The sequence below is a fragment of the Cervus canadensis genome, chromosome 2 (genome assembly GCF_019320065.1).
Source record: "Cervus canadensis isolate Bull #8, Minnesota chromosome 2, ASM1932006v1, whole genome shotgun sequence".
NCBI lineage: Eukaryota > Metazoa > Chordata > Mammalia > Artiodactyla > Cervidae > Cervus > Cervus canadensis.
In genome coordinates, this window is record NC_057387.1 from 77,439,832 (window position 1) to 77,453,781 (window position 13,950).

Sequence of the window (13,950 nt, forward strand, 5' to 3'; positions counted from 1 at the left end):
GAAAGGGAAGAACTTGAGCCGGATGTGGGGAGGGGTGGTGTTAACTACACAGATTCCAGAGGCTGCATGACAGAGAAACCACTCTACACAAAGATCAGGACAGTGAGGTTTGACTCAATGAGTCTCAAACCATGTGGGGATATCAGTCTTGCCTAACAAAAACAGTAAACTTCCTACTGAAGAGAATCCTGTCATATACTTCTCCTGTATCCGCTTTAGCTGCTAAACAAATATTTATCCAAATGGAATCGCCTGTGACTTCCTGGGAGTTTACACAGGACGTGTCACTTGGCGGGTAAGGAGCTGTGGCTCCCAGGTCCCTTCTTTCCTCTCCTCTACTTCAACATTTAGCAGGCAGCCCACTGGCCTGTTGATTTGATCCTGTGAGTCTGGGGGAATCTACTTTCACTAACATCCCAGACTGGTTAAGAAACTTTCTAAACTTGAGTCCTGAGGCTGAGAGCTGGGAGGGTTATTGATAAAACATTTTGACCATCTCATAACTGTACACACACACACACAGTTTTAATCCCAACACAAAGATGAAATCTGACAAGTACTCCTTAAAGAAAAAATCAAGTTGCACCCAGTGTAAGGGAGCAATGCCTTACTTTCATCTTGGGAAGGGAAACCAAGCAGTGTTGGAAGTGCTGGACTCTCTCCGCCCCTCGACTACTTGCAGGGCACAGTCGGATATGGTGCCTTGCTGACAGCTGGGAAGAACAATGTGGGCACGCTCAGCTCCACTCAGCTCTTCCCTTGCTCAGTAGTGGGGAGAGATGCCCTTTATCAGTGGCCCTTTGGAAGCCCCCATTGCAGGTTTTGACACTCTGAAGACTACCTGGCCACAGACAAAGCACTCCATTCCTTGGCTCAGGAACACCGGATGTGAGTGGGCAGAGCATGCTGTGAGCAGCAAAGAGAAAGAGAGGGCAACTCACCAGGAGGTTAAGAACATCATCAAAAATTGTTGCTGCTTATTGTCAGTCAGCCTACTGCTAATCTCAAACAGGCAATATTTTGCGACTAAAAGTTCCTATATAACACCCAGCAATTCTCTGAAGGGAGGTGGTAAAGAGCCACCATGGAACTAAGCACTACTTTCTTAAGGCACGGGTCTCAGAGGAATCTGTATGAGAAGAGCTAACTTCCATCACACTGAACATTCAGGTGGGAAAAGAAAAACAACCAATCCTCTGCAGGGAGTATGAGAATTCTGTACAAACTATAACCACATTGGTGTGAAATTCAAGAGGTGAGGGTATAATAGTCTCTCTTGTGGAGAAAAAGTAAAATAGTTGTCTTGATGGATGCCTAATCCCATCAGGAAACAATGTCAGTTTCCCTGGAAGAACAGATAGGAGCCTTTCCAGGAACTTTAGGATTTCAGGCAACAGGATCTGTTCTTACCTTGGGTTGTTCAACCTTCACAAGGCTTAAGAAAGTACCTGTCCTTGAGTAATATTAATATAGCTATAACCTAAAAGTTCTAGGTGCTAGGAAGGTCTGCCCCAGAGATGGTTATATTATAAAAGAAAGGTTCTGAGGTTTAGAAATTTTGCTCTATCACATCCTGGGGAAATCTCAAAGGAGGCAGTGAACTCTCATTCTCTCCATTTAATTCATGGGAGTAGCTACAAACACATACTAAACACCACCCAGGCACTGTGCGTGCACTTCCAGGGGTCCTCCCCACCCTGTGCAGGTGGGCACCCTTACGCTTCCCATATTACAGGTGAGGAAGTTGAGTCTCAAGGAGGTCAAGTCATTTGCTGACCTGGCAGAAAAGTGTTGAGCCTAGTTTCACAACAAGACTTTCTGATGCCAAATCCCTTCTGTTACTGGCTCCACTGCACACTGCAATCGCCAACCACTTAGGAAACTCCTTCTTTTTAAGTAAGTTCTCTCAGTCTATTTGCAAGTGAACTTTCCTAAATTACAGGGATCTTAGCTCAAAGCTCCACCTACAAATGACTCACAATTGTTTCCAAAATGAATAGCTGATTTGCGGAGAATCATGCAAATTCATTTACTGATGAAACTGCAGTGACAACAGACCAACATCAGTCTCATAGGGTCACAAATTCCAGTCTCTTAATTTTCGTCACACCATGCGGCTCTCTAGTTCCCCCACCAGGGATCAAACTCGAGCCCTTGGCAGTAAAAGCTCAGAATCCTAACCACTAGGACTGCTAAGAAATTCCCCCAGTTACTTAGGGCATAAACCACTAAAAGCCCAAAGTTAAAGAGGCTGGGTTTCAGACAGGCTCCACCAGCTGTCGTGACCTTACGTGAGTTGCCAACCTCACAGGCCTAATTTTAAAAGGGAGAGAGAAAGACAGAAAGCTAAAGAAAGAAATCTTGTTTTATTAGATTATTTGAAAAATTAATGGTAATATATAGGAAATAGTTTTGTAAGCTGCAAAGCCCTATACACATGGAAGATTCGATTATGATTATTTTGACTCAGCTATTTGGCTGGGTCTTACAGAGAATCTGAATCATCAGAGGTTTTTTTTAAATGAGGTGCAAAATGGCATAATGATCAAGGACCAAGCCCCAGACTCAGGATAACTATTTGCAAATCCGGGCTCTCCCACTTAACTTGCTGTTTGATCTTGATCAAATTACTTACCTTTTCTGTACCTCAGTTTTCTCATCTGGAAAATGGAGCTAATAATTACTGCTTATCTCACAGAGTTGCCCTGAAGACAATACAAGTTAAAATACTTAAAGAACTTAAAATAGCTCTTCATACTCAAGATGTTTGATGTGTATTACTCTACTAGCATGATGTTTATCACACAGACAAGAGGTAGACTACGGTTTAAAAGCCTTCATTACAAAACAAAACTGCTGCAGCAGAGGCAATAAGATACAGGATACTTTTGACCAGCAACCCAGCAATGTACTGGATTTTTAACTCTCTGGGACGCCCTTTTATACAGAAAAATAAGTCATCAGGCTCCCAGTAAAACCCTGCTTCTCCCTCCCTTCCCCTGCTGGCTTCCTACACAAACAAACATAAAGGCACCACTCAAAGCCCTCTTTCCTCTTCCTTATTCTCCCATCCCTGAAGATCAGCTTCATCCCAGGTGAAGGCCCAATTGAAGAAGCCTAGACAGCCTGGGCAAGTCCCTGGAGACCAGGGCAGCAGCAGGATGTCCAGCTTTTCTCCTCCACTCTCCATCTCAATCCTTCCATCCTTCCCGGCTCATATCACACCCCACTTCCTCCCAAAAGACTTCTCGGCACTCTGCATCTGTAATTGCCAACTCTATATTTGCTGGCTGCATAATTATTACACAAGTGCCTATTTTATTGCTCCCAAAAGGTAACCTCCCCAAGGGCTAGTCATAGTTCTTCTAGAATCCCCACAGTGCTGAGTATGATGCTCCAGACAGACATCATATATATGCCATAAATAACTGGGGAAGGGGTTGAATTCACTGGAAGGAGCCCAGACTCCCTGCTAAGGGATCAGATGCAAACCAGGTCTGAGCCTTTACTCCTCCTCCCAAGCTCATGGCAGACGCTGCCATCAGATCACAGCATTCCCTCCCAGAGACCCTGGAAGAAACCTCAGCATCCTTTTCAACACTGCACCACAGGCGGCCAATACAAATTGACTGGAAAGATTAACCCTTTTTGCCTTCTCTGCTTCCTAGGCATTTCCTTAACTGAGACTCTATACCCCTGGGACTTCACCACTATTACCATAACCACCATACTCTATTGTACAGAGCTGTTGACCTGTCCGCCTCCGGTAGACCAGGCTTTCAAAATTTTAATCATGAGAGTTCAATAATAACCCAAATTAGCATGTACCAAACTGAAGCTAAAGTTTCCCCAAACAATATTCATCTGATTAATGTAATGCACTCTGATATATCCCTATTATATTCCTATCTAAAATACTGATTCTGACTCACAAAATTCATCTCATGGTACACTATGGTCTACAACTATATCCATATGATAAATACACTGTGCTTAGCCACTCAGTCATGTCCGATTCTTTGTGAGCCAGGATCCTCTGTCCATGGGGATTCTCCGGGCAAGAATACTGCAGTGGGTAGCCATTTCCTCCTCCAGGGGATCTTCTCAACCCAGGGATCAAACCCAGGTCTCCCACATTGCAAGCAGATTCTTTACCGTCTGAGCCACCAGGGAAGCCCAATATAATAGATAGATAGATATAAAATATTAGTTCTATAAATAATGTTCCTTAAGATAACATTGAGCTGTGCTATAATTAGTTGCTTAGTTGCTCAGTTGTGTCTGACTCTTTGCAACCCCATGGACTGTAGCCTGCCAGGTACTTCTGTCCATGGGGATTTTCCAGGCAAGAATTCTGGAGTGGGTTGCCATGCCCTCCTCCAGGGAAATCTTCCCAATCCAGGTATTGAAGCCAGGTCTCCTGCATTGCCAGTGGATTCATTACCAGTTGAGCTACCAGGGAAGCACAACTGTAACTAATAATCCCTAACATCTTAGCCTTCATGCAACAGAAGTGCATTTCTTGCTCCCCTAAAAAGGTGTGGACTGGTGGGTAGCTTGCACTGGGCAGTCATTAAGGGTGGATTCCAAGCCATTTGCATCTTGTGGGATCTTCAACCCATGACTTCTGGAGGTCCCACGTTCAAGATCATAGCAATCCTGCCGGGGAAGCTTAAGTGTCAGGTGTACAAGTGACACTCATTGCCTTCAATCTCTTTCCATGTAGTCACATGGCCTTACAATTGCAAGGGACCTGAGAAATGTAGTCTAGCCATGTGCCCAGGAAGAGATGACACAGATCTGATGACTAACTAGAAGTTTCTGCCAAAGACTTGCCATCTGAAAAATTCTCCAAAGGAAGGAGCTAGCCTTACTCCCATTTATCTCTCTAGTGACTAGCAAAATATGTGGCTCAGAGTAAGTGCATGGAAGATGTATGGTCGGAGAATGAATGGAGAACATGGTAGGTCCTGGCCAGAGCTCCAGAAGTGTTATGGTTTATGATTAGGCTTCATGATTCTCTCCAAACTCACACCTGTGCAAATCCCCTCCCCTGCCCAAAGCAGACCTGAATCTGAAAATCTGGATCAAGGCAGGTGGGGAAGATACCAGAGAAACTGTCTTGGTGTTTTCCCGTCTATTTGGGGGCTACACGGCCACTTACTCTTCCTACAACCACATGCCCGCTGAAAAGGAGCACAGCAGAACAGCAATGAGCACACAGGCTTTTGAGGCAGATAAATCCTGACCAGGCCTGTCTCTGGTTACAGAACTACAGCTGAGCATTCAGGATGCTGAGCGTCTTCTACGCATTATCTCATTGCATCCTCACAATAAGCCCCTAAGGGATGTGGATTTCTCCCTCTGACTCCCAGTTCCCTGAGAATGAACATCCTCTACCCCTATGTTCCCAGAGCACTTTTTCCACAATTCTTTCCTATGGTAAGTACCTCACAACAAATGAGTTCCACTCTGAGAGCACATTCATAAGTCCAATTTGTTCCTAAATCCAATAAAGCTAGCCTAGGTACCCAACTAACACAATTCGCTATAGAGTACTGTACTGTAACTGTCTTATAGGACTTTTCACACAAATAGCACATAAAAAACAAACACAAAAAATAAAACATTTATAATCTTGCAGTACAGTACCTTGAAAAAAACAGTAGTACAGGACAACAGCTGGCATATAGGGGCACATTCTTTGAAAGTTTGCAACTTGAAGGTTCATATGTAGGGGAGTTACTATAATTCATGTATGGGGGAGCTAGTTGACATGCAGAAGTACATATCTATTCACCCTGCCTCTCCAACTACACTTCAAGGATAATGGAAACATCAGACACTTGAGGGTCAAAATACCTAGGATCAAATGCCAAACCCAACTAAGACACTTACCACAATATTTGAGCCTTGACTTCCTTGTCTGAGAAATGGAGTCAGAAGTCCAGCCTCAAAGGGATGCTGGAACATATAAACCCAATACCAATAAAGAACTATGCCTAGCACATAGTAGGTTCTTTAAAAAGTAAGAATATCCCTCCTTCTTCTCTGAGAGCAGGGATAAAGTTTTATTCCTGAGCACTGACACTTAATCTTGCACATAATAAATACATAACAAATGTTAGTTGAAATGCATTGAATGACCAGCACTTTACTGTTGAAAAATACAAATAAAACACACAAACCCGGTGTGAATCTTTAGAAATCCTTTTATCTCCCCTCCCCCTTCCCACACATTTCACTATTCTTTTCTCTTTGGGAAACGTGAACTTCTTTTTCTCATACTCAGAAATTCTAAATGGCTAACAGAGCACCTCAGGATTCTTTCCTCTGGCCATTATCCTTCTCTTTCAAGTTGTGCTCAGCAAGATTATTTGGATATTGGAGCTAAAAACGGTCAGATTACAAGTAGAGGGCCCTGAAATGTAACATTCCCCATTGCAGGATTCTGGAATTACACCAAGCACCAGGGAGGGCTTACTCTTCCCCAAAGAGCTCACTGTTCTGAAAAAAGTCTTTGTTTTAAGGCTTTGCGAAGCTGCCTTGTGGCATCTCCTCCGGGGTCCCCAGCACTAGTGTGGGACTGCTCACATCTAGAATATCTACATGCTCCCTGCAAAACAGAACATTCAAGAGTTCTACCATCCTGTAAAAACTGCTGCTGAGTCTTGGTTTATCTCACAGCATAACGATCGTTGTTTTGGAACCACTTGTTCTGATTTCTCCAGCAAGCCCCTGCTAATGATAGCAGCTAACACAGGTTTACTAGGCTTTGTATCAATTATCTCCTCTAATGCTCACAAAAACCCTACGAGGTGGATATTACTGTTACCCCATTTTGCAGAGAAAGAAACAGAGACTCAGAAGGTCAAAGAACTCTGCCCAAGGTCACACAGCCAGCAAGCAGCAAAGCCCCAATTCAAACCCTAGTCTCTGAGGTTCCAACCCCATTCCGTTTCTGTTACTCCACACCACCTTTTTAAATGGCTATAAAAGAAGGTCCTTTCTGTATAGAAATACTTGAAAAAATAAACAGTTTGGACTGGTTGATCTTTAGGTCCCTTCCCCCTCTTAAAAAAGAAATCTATGGTTCTACGGAGAGAAGGAAAAAAAAAAAGGGAAATGTAAGGAGGCCAAACATTATGAGGCTTGGCTTATCAGTATTTAATAACAGCTTTTGGATCAAAACTCTACAGAACCTTATTTATGGTCAGACAGTTACTGTTAAGCAGAACCTTTTTATACAACCTTTTCATCTGAGGATATTGTAGCCTTCTACTGCCTTTCTATTAGTGAGAGATGGGGTGTGAAATTTGCTGGCCCTGCCAACATTATCCCATTAAATTATCTGCCCTCTTTCAACGTAATTCACTCAGGGGCACCAGTTTGAGCCTCGGGCCGTGTGGCTGTCCGTGCCTGGGCGTTCTGAGGGGGAGGTGTGAAGGAGAAAGTTCAGGTGGTAGTGGCACCCCATGACATAACGTCAATCCGCGTTTCGCTGCTTTACCAAAATAAAGTGGATGCCACAATTATACCATTCCTAAACAAACGGAAAACCCCAACCAAGCTTACTGCAACAAAGAGAGAGCCTTTTTACTGCTGTTTATTTTTATTTTGTATTTGTTAGCTTTTTAGATATTCCTGGCATGCAAGTCAGGCTCCGTGTAACAAGCAGCTGCATTTAGTTAAGGATTTCGAAGAGTTCCCCCTCCCCACCCCATTATCCTCCCCCCACCGCCCACTTAAACTCCAGAGAAATTTCTCAGACTCAAAGAAGGCTATTCCTTTCTCTTCGTCTGTCTACAGAACAGTCTCTCCCGACACACCTCAGGGATTAGGTAAGGCCAGGCTGAGGCTCTGGTGTCAAGAAAGAGACCTGGGAGACTTGAGTGTTTCCCAGCTGGGGCTGGATTTGCAAGGGTCTGATTCACATCGGGAACTTGGAGCAGGCAAGCCAGCTCTCCCACCAGAGAACATTCTAATAAATCACCCCTGTTCAGCCTACACCCCAAGTTGTACACCACGATGCAAATACAGAGGCACTTCATCAAAATACATCTCATCGCTGGTTGGAAGGAACTGCCAGACACACTCCTCAAACCGCATCCAAGTTGCAGTTTGTTACAACAATATAATTCCTCTTGATCAGAGGTGCAGACCATCAGAGGCCCTTCCGGTCTATCTCTGAATTACAGCAGGTCTGGCCTGGGGAACTCCAGCACAGGAAGGAAAACTGAAATTGGCCATCTCCAATCATTTCTTATGGGCTTCTCTGATGGCTCAGCGGGTCAAGAATCTGCCTGCAATGCAGGAGACGCAGGAGACTTGGGTTTGATCCCTGGGTCAGGAAGATCCCCTGGAGGAACAAATGTCAACCCCCTCCAGTATTCTTGCCTGGAAAATACCTTGGGCAGAGGAGCCTGGCGGGCTATAGCACATGGGGTTGTAAAGAGTGGGACACAACTGAGCACAGTCATTTCTTATAACTCCTAGGTATGGCTAAAAAAAATGTTCCTTTGCTACTCTCAGAATACCTAGAGGAATGGCCCCTTTGGCAACTACATAACATAAAAGGAGTGTAAATGTTAAGACTTAAGCAGGAAAGACTGTCCAGGGCAGCAATAGACAAGAGCATGAACTCTTAGGGTCTGTAAGGCCAGCAAGGCCATTTCCTAGCCATGTGACCTTAAGAAAGCAATTTAACCTCTCTATGGCTAAATCAAAATGAGCTGATTACACCACCTTCCTCATGGGGCTGTTGTGAGGATTCAGTGAGTTAATACTTGCAAAATGCTTAGAATGGTGACTGGCCTATTGTAAGGATTATGCAAGTGTTTGTTAAATAAATTGTATAAACAGAGGCATCTCAGAATGCTTGGGTTCAGGGAAATACATTCCTAGCTGAGGTCAAAGGATTTGGCACCATTCATCAGCTTCTCTCAGGCCCAATAACAGCCGGCCTGGTGGGAGAGAAAGCGGAAAGTGAGACAAGATAGAGGCCCCATGGATTGTGCAGATGTGGGCTAAGGCCCAGGACCCCCCATCATCCTGCAATCCCTTGCAACCTACCCAGGAAGACAACTCATTGCCCCAGGCATCAAGCACTCCAAATCAATGGCTCCTATCTTTGCGGGATTAGAGTTTTCTTTAAAAGTCAGATTATAGCTAGAAACATACAACCATAAAAATTCACATTAAATTTTGCGTATTATTTCTGGGGGTTTGCATAGCCTTAATTTCAGGTACCCCAATTTAAGACCCTCTAGTATGGGTGCTCTTCTCCAGTACTTGCCATTCATGGTTTCACTTAGATCTCATACACTCAGGTTGGGCTCAGAAAAACTAATCACCATACCCAGTGAGTATAAGAGAAAAGACTTAAACCCATTCTGGTTCTGTTAACTCCAACACCTGTGCTCATAACTATTAAGCTCCACTGTTAAGTTCTACCACACTCTCTTCATACTAGAAGATGAAAAAAGAAAAGGAAAAATCCTTGAAAATATGCCATGTTGCGTTTTTACTAGGAAAAGCAAATTATACCACTTTGAAATTATACAGCTTTACATATGCCCAAGGAGATTATTCTCCATTCATTCAACAAAAAACTATGGCCCACCCTTACTATATGTGTATATATGTCATTTATATGGATATACATATATGTATGTATATGTGTGTGTATATATGTATACATATACAGAAGGGTATTCCAGGTAGCTCAGTGGTAAAGAATCCGCCTGCCAATGCAGGAGACATGGGTTCAATCCCTGGGTCGGAAAGATGCCATGGAGAAGGTAATGGTTACCCATTCTAGTATTCATGCCTAGAAAAACCCCTGGACAGTGGAGCCTGGCAGGCTACAGTCCATGGGGATGCAATGAGTTGGACACGACTGAGTGGCTGAGCACACACGTATATACACATATAGCCTACAAAGCCCTCCATTCTCCATAGGATGCTGGGTAAAATTTTCAGAAATATTTTAAATAGGGTATGTGGTCACCACCAAACCACAGCCAATTTGGACACTAATGGATGCAAGTGACACACCATTTAGAAACTTTCAAGTCTAATTTGAGGCCTAGGCTCGCCATGTAGGAGATGGAGAGGAAAATACAGCCCAAAGTTTAGTCTGTAAAAGGACTCCTAACCAAATATCAGGAAGATAACCCCAGGTATCAGAATAGCAATACAACCATAAGAAAACTGAATCGATATTAGAAATTAAATATTCCCAACACACTGCCAGAGGCAGTGGGACCACACCGTTTGTCAACTGGGCCTCAACGTGGCTCCCCCAGGGAGATCTTCAGGTGTCTCCAATAATGATGGGGCTGAATAGCTTGGTCCCCGGTGTTTTCACTAGCAAGCTAACAGTCTTACTGCCCTCAAGAGACTCTGATTCTAGAAGCAGACAGAACAGGCACCTATTAAAACAGCTTTGGAAAGTTTACAGAATGACAGCAAACAGTAGCAGGCCACCACCCTCTGACTCCAAGCAGCCAAACCACAGAATCTATAAGACTCTGAGAGGCCAGAGTGGGTTCTATATGCCCTGAACTCTGGGTACAATTATCAAGGCTTCAGTTTCTTAGAGAGTTTTAGCTCTGGATAGGTAAGAGGTCGATGGGGAGAAAACAATGAACAGGACAGAAAAAAATAAATGTAAAGGTTTGCTACTTCTGGCTAACAAAAGAGAGAAGTGATGGGAGAAATGCTGAGCATTTTTTAAAATAAATAAATGTAACATATCTCCCTTTAGGCTGATTTCCTGAGCCTCTGGCTGAGTTACCTTGAGAATCTTGGATCAGACAAGAATAAATCTGAGTTCCACTAGAAAATTTGTCCCCAGAGAAAAGATCAAGCATTCACAGAAGTGGAAAGGGATTTATTAGACAATAAATAAGACAGTAATAACGGATTTTAGGTCATTATTGAAGAGTTCAGGATAGGCAATGCTCTTTAAAAAAAAAAAAGATAAATTTTAATGGGAGAAAAAGAAACAATTTTAATTCATACATATGGAGGTTCCACAGAAATGGAACCCAAGAAGTAGCAACTTTTATACTTTTTAGACAAAGAAACAATAAATTTGCGAGAAATTTTAAGTTGTTTAAGCTTGTAGACAGTTAAACAAGATAGAATTTGGGTGACTGCTTACAAAATTAATTTTGTTACAATGATTACAGTGTCTACATTACAATTGTCTACAATGATTACAAAATGATTGTCTGGACGTTTATTTAAAGACAGATTAAGAAGGAAAGGTACAATGGACCAACATGTCCTCTCCTTGGTTCTTCCCCATGATCTAAAAGCATCAATTGCTGAAAGGTTATATAGGAGGAAAGGAGTAGACAGAGGATATAACTGAAATAATCAAGGCCCCAAGCTAGAAGCCTTGCCTTGCTAGAATCACCCTGGTTATCTCCACCTCAATTCACCCTGCAACCTGACATCACGACTGTTTACAGTGTTGTAGGCAGTATGGCCCATTTTTTACTCTTCACCCAGGTGTGTGGCATGGAACCAGATGTTTGGCATCAAGGAAGCAAATATCCATGTGACCAAGCTGTTTACATTTCATTAGGATTTTTCATCAGGAAGGTGCACTCCCTGCTGATGTACATCTTAATTACAATTAGGAGTTGTATTTACCCCGGAGGAGTCTCCAGATTAGCACAACCACACTATAGGATCAGTTTCAGAATCATCCTCGGAAAATGCGGTTCCCACTTCCCCAAAGACATCTCTAAGAAATTAAAATTCACACACAACTTCCTTCCAGAGTGTGTTTTTCTACTACGAAAAAAAATATTAGCTAGATTTTAGTCCAAACTAATTCTGCAGTCATTGTCCATGTAGGGAACAGATCTCTTCCCCTCAACTGCTAAATAGCCCAGAGCCTTTTTTCTCCCTAAAAGCACAGCGTTAACTTAAAAATGAAAGATGCATGATAAAAGAGCATAGGTTGGGGCTGGGAGGGAGGGAGGGAAGAATTCAGGGTCTCCAATACTCCCTCAAGGGATGCATGTTAAAAGTGAGGCCCAAGACCCTGGAGACTTTAATCAACTTTCCCCCTCCAACCTCCAAAGAATGAATCGGTTGTCTCCACAGGCGCAACCCGGCTCTTCCCTCTCATTGTGTACCGGCTCAGACTCAGCAAGGATCCCAGCTTCCCGCAGCGAACTAAGACGCCGGAGCTTTCGTGAAGTCTTTCTCTAACCGTTGCGATTGTCTTTGGAGATTACCAAAATCAAGTATGCATTAGCTGGCTTTTCCCCTCTTGTTCGTAACACACACACACACACACACACACACGTGCACTTAGGAGCGGCAGGCCTGACAGCACATTTTGCACAAAGTGGCGGCGGCGGCAGCGCACACGTTGTGGCCTCCATCGTGACCCTCCAGAAGCCCGGCGAGTCGGGCACCGTGGAGATGCGAGGCCGCCCGAGCCCCAGGAGGACAGAGCTTTTGTTTGAGTCGGTCTTCGGACGACACAGACTCTCGCAGGCACCCCTGAAAATACAAACTCCCTTCTGGCCACGCTCTCCAGGACCGCTGCGATTTGGGAGCAGGATGGACTTGAACACTAGTTGAAGCGCATTTAGGGGTCCAACGAGAGATGGGGAGACGAAAAGCATCCCGTCGCCCCACGAACCCCAACCCCTCCACGCTGTCCCAGCGCTGACAACTGAGGTTGGGCGCCGGGAAATAAGTCCCGGGAGCACCTCCGGCCCGCATCGAGGTTCGCGGGTGAATCCTCGCCTGTCTCCCCGGCGCCTGAGGTCGCGCTGGAGAGTCACCCGACGGGACGCCGGCCGCCCCCCGAGGCGCGCACGGAGCTTCCCGTCTACCCAGTGCCGGACGAATCGGCTGGAGGTTGGCCGGGGCCGGACGGGCCCGCAAACTGGCCGATGCGCCTCTTACCTTGGGCAGTGGCCCCGCGCGCCGCCAGCAGCAGCGAGGCCAGCAGCGCCAGGAGTGGCGGGCGCGCCCCGCGGCGGCGCGGCCGGTGCATTCCTCCTCTCGCGGCGGCGGCGGCGGCGGCTCCCAGGCCGCGCGCAGAACATCCACGGGTTCTGCCCGGGGTCCCAGCCACCTCGTCCCGGTCGCTCTCCCCGCAGGATGCCAGGGGCGTCTGCGAAGTTCTTTGTCCGTCTAACCTGCTCCTTCGCCTTCGCCCGGCCGCTCAGGACCCCGTAAGCGCGGTCCCTCCCCAGCCCTCTCGCTGCAGCCTCGCCGCGGCCGGACAGTCAGTTCAGTCGCGGGTTGTCGGGGTCGCACTCGCGGAGGGCGAGTCTCGCCCGCGCGGACTCTGAGAAGAGCGCGCCCTGCGCCCGGGGGCTGCCGTCCCGGGGCTCCCTCCGTGGCGGCCGCGGCGGCTCCTCCCGCTCTGCGCGCTGGCAGTCTTGCACTCAGCCTCCCTCAACTTGTCACTTTCCACCAACTCTCCAGCCCAGCGCCTGGGCCCCAACCAATGGCAGAGGCGAACCCAGGCCGGCGACCCAGCGCCCTCTGCTGCCGCCTTTCAACACCCGCACCCTCCGGACGTCCCGAGAGTTGTTTCCGCGCCTCCAGCAAGCCCACCTCCCCTCCCCCACGACACCTCAAACCTGCAGCCGGAATTGAGCAGCGGGGGGGACCTCGGGGCCACTTGACAGAAAGGGAAACTGAGGCTCGGGGAGGTTTATCTGGCTCACAAACCGGTAGCTGAATGACTTAGTTAGGAGTCACAGATAGCGATCTCAGTTTTTCCGCTGTTAGCTGTGTAACCCTGGGTAATAGAACATTTAGTGATACCATGCAATCTCCCTTTTGAGTTTCTCTTTGACCCATAAAGTGATTTATGGTTTCTCATTTTTGTCTTCAATTTCTAGTTTCACTGCATTGAAATCAAAGTCATCTGTACCGTTTCCTTTTGGAGACTTACTGAAGTTT

General features: G+C 45.7%; 1 protein-coding gene across 1 annotated transcript in view; it reads right to left on the minus strand.

The window, feature by feature from the left end:
- Positions 1-13,611, minus strand: part of ROR1 (receptor tyrosine kinase like orphan receptor 1) — a 455,574-nt gene extending 441,963 nt beyond the window's left edge. Inside the window, exon 1 of the mRNA XM_043461091.1 lies at positions 12,940-13,611. Within this exon, the coding sequence (XP_043317026.1) occupies positions 12,940-13,030 (91 nt within the window). The 5' untranslated portion in view covers positions 13,031-13,611. The remainder of the gene's footprint in view (positions 1-12,939) is intronic.
- Positions 13,612-13,950: the final 339 nt, after the last annotated feature.